Below are 6,000 nucleotides of genomic sequence, written 5' to 3' on the forward strand. Positions count from 1 at the left end.
TGTAGTTAATTAAATCTAAACCATAGCATTTAGGATTTCCCGAGTGGGAAAAAGTGCCTCATTTCATAATGCAGTGACTGAGATTTATTTCTCTAAATTGCTAAGAAGATGCTGTGTAGAATCCCTTTTATGACAGTGAGTGCATTCCTGTTGACTGTGGTCACCTGTCTCCTCATGTGAACCATTTAGGGACTAGCAGCTCATCACTCTGAGGACGTAGTTTTGCTTTATAAGGATGTGTCTGTGCTTTTGGTATAACATGAGGTGCTGGCAGTCCCAGCTGGGTCTTCAGAGTGACTCTGCCCAAGAGACCACCTTTTTTCTGAGTTTCTGTTTCCTGACTTGCCAGAACAGTCTGTGAATACCTCCATAGCACTCAACTAACATTGAGGTCCAACCTTTTTTTTTTTTTCTCAAGGCCTCTTGAGTCCCTGATGCAGAGCTCCAGTGTGCTGTGATTGTGCATAAGAGTAGTGAGATCTGAAACTTGGCATCATCTTAGCTGAAATTGTTCCACTCTGATAATTTAATTAATCAACACTGCAGCAGAGTGTTTGAAATAATGTGTGCATTCATTTGCATAATGAGTGTAATTGGCAAAGCTTCATATTATAAGGGTAGCAGTTCTACAGATGATAGCTTGATAGACCATTTTCCTGCACACGTTTCAACCCCAGTTATTTGCTTTTCCACAGAGGAAGGAAGTGACAATTAGATTTATTAGCCAAGGTACAGAGAGGATCGGCAAATTTTTGATGGCACTTGAACACATATATTTTCAACTGTACAACTGTATTGCTCTGTCAAGATAAAAAGCCATACTCAGGTATTAGAACAAAACACCTGCTCCAAATGGAGTTTAATGCTTTTCCAAGTCATGGTTGGTTGGCTGTGGAGATCTCCAGGCATAGCTGATATTTCCAGTGTCATGCCAAGATGGAGTTCCTGGTTTCAGAACTGAAGTCATTAGGCACCTGAGCAAAGTCTGCAAAGAAAATGAGTGACTGTCACTGAAGAGCCCCTGTCTTTGGTAGTCTCTCACTGAGGATGGCCTCAGGGCGTGGTCCCCAGCCTCCAGGGCATGTTAAAATCCCCAGGGACAGGATATTACCTTAAATAAGTACTCACCTTGTAACAAACAGGACTGGGGCATTGGTGGCCAGGCAGCAGTTGTGAATATATTAATTCTCAGGAGATGGGCTGCAGGTAATCAATTGGCAACTTTTAACTATCTTACTATATTCATTACTGTGCAATTAGCAAGACAGTTATTGACTGTTAACCAAATGCCAGATGACTGCAGAAGTGCTGAAGGAAAAAAAAACAACAACCATGCAGTAGAAATATATTCCCTGCTCTGCACACAAGTGCATTGATAGAAAATGGCCCAGTCTGTACTCTTAGAAGGACGCCTGCTGATAAGCTCTGAGTGCAGAATAGCTGTATCAGGCTCAGACACATCATTACTTCATTGAAATGAAGTGACACTTGAAAACTAAGTTCCCAGAGAGCCCTGTGAATGGTTCAAAACTGGGGCTCCCCGTTGGTTTGGAGAGTGCTTTGAAAGTCACTTGATACCTCTCCATTTTAGCTTCCCTTCCAGGTTTGAGGGACCCAAAGTACATTCTCAAGAAACATTATAAGAAGAAAAATATGAACTGCTTTAGCTGACTTCTGCTGGTTTCACAGGCAGCGGGAACATTGCAAACCCCATTTCCCATCATCAGTGGACAAGGGAAGAGGGTGTATCATATGTCTGGACTTCTGTAAGGTCCTTGACATGGCCCCTCAGAACATCTCTCTCTAAATTGGAGGAGGATGGATTTCATGGGTGGACTGTTTGGTGGATCAGGAATTGGTTGGACAGTCATATCCAGAGTGTAGTGGTCAATGGTTCGACATCCCAATGGAGATTGGTGACAAGTGGTGTCCCTCAGGGACCCACACTGGGACCAGTGTTCCAGTGTTCAAATCTTCATCAATAACATAGATGGTGAGATTGAGGGCACCCTCAGGAAGTTTGCAGATGACACCCAGCTGATTTATGCAGCTGACACGTGGGCTCTGAGCAACCTGCTTAAGTCGAAAATGTCCCTGCCTTTGGCAGAGGGATTGAACAAGATGACTTTTAAACTCTCTTCCCAGCCCAAACTGGGAAGCCCAAACTGTTCTGTCATTCTGTGATGCTATGATTTTTGGCTGGAGCAAATGCAGAGCTGAATAAGATGTTACAGCAGAGATGCAGCACCAGGATAAAGCAGCCAAGTCCTGGCACAGGCTCAGCACACAGCTGGAAGCAGGGACACCATGAGTGGTCCATCCATTTGACAACATGTTCCTGCTTTCATGGACTGGCTCCAGAGTACATCCTGGTCAATTGTCCAGCCAAGCTGGCCAGAAATTCCCATCTTACTCAGTTTTAGTAGAAAATGTAGCTGCATCACTTACAACTAGTGTGTGAAAATGTAGCTTATGGATATTTCCAGGAGTTTTTTACCCAAGATCTCTGTTACTGGTGCCCAGCAGCTCCCGTTAAGTGCAGACTAACCAAGTGTTGGCCCATTTTTCCCCGCAGGTACCGCGTTGTGGTGCCGTACCCGCCGCAGAGCGAGGCGGAGATCGAGCTGAAGGAGGGTGACATTGTGTTTGTGCACAAGAAGCGGGAGGACGGCTGGTACAAAGGGACGCTGCAGAGGAACGGCAGGACGGGCCTCTTCCCCGGGAGCTTTGTCGAGAGCTTCTGAGGACCAAGCGCCGCTCTCTCAACTGAGGAGCTTTCAGGGGAAACTGCATAGCACAAGAAGAGACAGCAAAGAGAAACTGGACTGATAACCACTGCCATTTTTATTTCCAAAGACTTCCCCCAGGCCCTTCAGTCTGCAGCTCTGGAGACACAGTGCCCCGCTGTGCTCCTGAGACCGTGTGCGGTGCATACAGTGATACGTTGAAGTAGTGCCTTCCACCTGGAATCACAGACTGAAAGGACGCCCATCTGGACTGTAGTAACTAAACTCTGGCTGTTAACCTTTTGTGTAAATTATAGAGAAGATATCTTAAAAAAAAAAATTAAGAGGAAAGCTGTTATATTGCTGTAACTTATTTGTCAGAGCTGCAGTGTTCTTATTACTGGCCTATGCAAGACGGATTTGAGAGTTCAAGGAGGTGTGCTAGGAAGCTCTTAAACTGGGATTTTGTTTTTACCAAGGGAAGAAGAGGGGAGGGTGGAGAAAACCCCAGCTAAAGATCAGTGCATCATTGTGCAAGTAAGAATGAGGAGTCCAAAACGTTAATGTCATGCTTTCTATATACCTCAAAGATATGCTGCGCAGGTTTGTTGGTGCGTGTCGGTGTTAAGTGCTCAGAGTGCCACACCACCCCGTGTCCTGGCTCTGCTGCCAGGAGGTCCTGGAGGAAGCAAGGCTCCACCATTAAACTGTGGTTATTTGAGCAGAATCCCTTTTGCCTGTCTTCTGCCCGTACTATATGCAGCATGGATTTTTGTCCTTCGGTATCACTTTCCATTGCTTTTTTGTACGACGTACCTTTTTACTGTAAGAATTGCTCTACTTTATATATATTCCTACTAAATCAGACATTTCCTCTTTTTCATACATCTGGTGCTATTTTTTTTAATTGTTAAAGATTTGGTTAAACAGAGAGGCTGCAACAAGATTTGCATTCAACATATGAAATTAGAAACGTACCTGAAGATTGAGATCAGACTGCTTGTTCTTGCATCATAGAGGAAAAGAGAAAAAGCTGCATGGTCACCAATAAATATACCTGGGGGGGCTGCCTGTGGAGAACACACATGCTTGCTCTCTCCTACATGTTTAGAGTGGCTGAAGACCCATGCTGAAGCACAGCGTTCTGTCTGGAGAGTGATAATGACTCCAGAATTGGAAGTCATTCCCAGAGGAGTCATTTTAATTGACTTTTTCATGGCAATAAGAAGAACACTGCAGGTTCTAGCACACACAGGGACCGTGGAGTTTTCCTCTGTTGTTGCATGACAGAGACGAGAGCTGATCTGCGACAGCAGTAATTAGTGTTATGGAAATGTGATTTCTTACTGTAGAAATGTACAGTTCTGGAGACTGTTGGATTTCTTAACGTCGTCAAGCTACAATAAAAACTGTATCAGGCAATATAAGCTTCCATCTACCAGGGACTTAAAGGTGCAATAAATGCAAGGTGAGTTTAGCCAGTAATTTGTATGAAAAAGAATGAGAAAAAAAAGTCATAATGCAATTGTTGAGAGTATTTAAAAAGATGTCGGCTCTTGAGGAGTGAGTCATGTTGAAAGGCCTTTCATAGCTGTATCCATACCTTGCCTCTGACAGCAGCTGGCTGTTTGCCAAAGCCCACATGTGGTGGGTGTTTGAAAGCGTGTTGGAGGCACTGTAACCTGGAGATGATCTTATTAAAACAAAGAGGCCCGGTGGGTGAGCATCATCACTGCGTTACCGGTATTTCATATGCGGAGGTGTAAGTTTTGTTTTCATTCAAGCCGTGTGTACTAGTACGTATCAAAACCCATGTAAGTGAGCATTCCTGTTTAAGTTCAGCTCTGTGACTTTGTTCTCTGTAAAATAAGTTCTTCTTGCTGTCACATGTTAACAAACCAATTCCAGAAACACAGTTCATGGCCAAGTATAGCACCTTCAAACCGGGAGGCATCACTTTCAGGGTGTTTCTTTTTATACTTGATGTTGCCGCATTTGTTGATATTCCAGATTGTAATGAGTCAGTCACCAAAAATTTAGTTACTGTTAAGAGGAAATTGCCTTTTTATAACCAATCAGAGACTGAAGAAATGTCTTCTGGAAAGACTTGCTTGAGATTAGAGCCATATCTGTTCCACTTATTTGGTCCAGGTCAGAACTGGTGTCACTGCACCTCGAGCAGTAAACTGTACAGTTAGGCAGTCAGCAATGCCAAGATGTGTTTTATTGATTCCAATAAAAATTCTGGGTTAGATCTGTCAGAGATGAGATTTTTTCTGACAACTTACAGTAGTTAAAACGCTCTTAAAATTCTGTTCCATGGCTATTTACTACAGTCAGAAAAATGAAACAGGATGGCAGCTTGCATGCTGCCTATTCTGTTTAGCCAGATCTAAAATAGTTCCAGATTTCCACTGTTTTATGCTTAACTTTAAGAGGACAAAAGTTGGTGTGTGAGTGGATCAAGGAAAACATGCAGATATCATATCATTAAATCAGTGCTTTAAAATATATTTTGCAAGGAGGATGATGGTTTTTTGAATGTTCAACAACCCTTCCAGTCATACCTTTCTCTAGGAAAAATGTGAGAGGAAGGGGGGAGGAGGTGTTCTGTTTTGATAGCAGCTGTTTCTGGGCCCTCTTTATTGCTTATCACAGTTTGGGTTACTGAGTAATCTTCTTGGACAAATCACTTCCATGCCAGGAGCACAAGTATTAAGGTGAACTTAATACAGCCCAGTGATACAAAAACATAACCCAGTGCCATTCAGAAAGTCCTGAGAGAGGTTTGACTCATACTGTGGTCTGGTTTTTACTTGTAATGCCAGGAAAAGAGGGAGGAGGGGGCATCTCCATCTCCTGCAACGGGGCAGGGAAAAGAAAAGATTCCTTCTGGTGGCCTCAGTTTGTAAAATGCCAGGTTTGTTCTTCTAGAAATGGGTTCGAGTAATTGAACAATTCCTTTGAACTTTGCACAGCTCAGAAAATGTTTTTGTTATACATGAATGTTAACGTGGTTTAGGAAATGTTGGCAGATATGAGTACAAATGAACTACAATGACTGTGTTTCTGATTCTTTAAATAAAATAAGTATTAAGGCAACTTGACTGAGGTTTCTCTCTCTATTAGACAACAAGGTGAACAAGCAAGTAAGCAGCTCTGAGGTTTGCAAAAAAATAGGGAAGACTCCTCTGCAAGCCTCATAGTAATTCCCACATAAATAGAGACCTGTAAGGGGTAAGAGATGCCTGAACAGGAGTTAGAATCTCTGCTT

At 43.0% G+C, this 6,000-nt stretch overlaps 1 protein-coding gene across 1 annotated transcript in view; it reads left to right on the forward strand.

Annotated features, from left to right (window-relative positions):
- The window catches only part of SH3RF3 (SH3 domain containing ring finger 3), a 240,872-nt gene extending 235,633 nt beyond the window's left edge, over positions 1-5,239 (forward strand). Inside the window, exon 10 of the mRNA XM_079299987.1 lies at positions 2,576-5,239. Within this exon, the coding sequence (XP_079156113.1) occupies positions 2,576-2,744 (169 nt within the window). The 3' untranslated portion in view covers positions 2,745-5,239. The remainder of the gene's footprint in view (positions 1-2,575) is intronic.
- The last annotated feature ends 761 nt before the right edge of the window (positions 5,240-6,000 follow it).

The sequence above is a fragment of the Erithacus rubecula genome (genome assembly GCF_903797595.1).
Source record: "Erithacus rubecula genome assembly, chromosome: 1".
NCBI classification, from domain to species: domain Eukaryota; kingdom Metazoa; phylum Chordata; class Aves; order Passeriformes; family Muscicapidae; genus Erithacus; species Erithacus rubecula.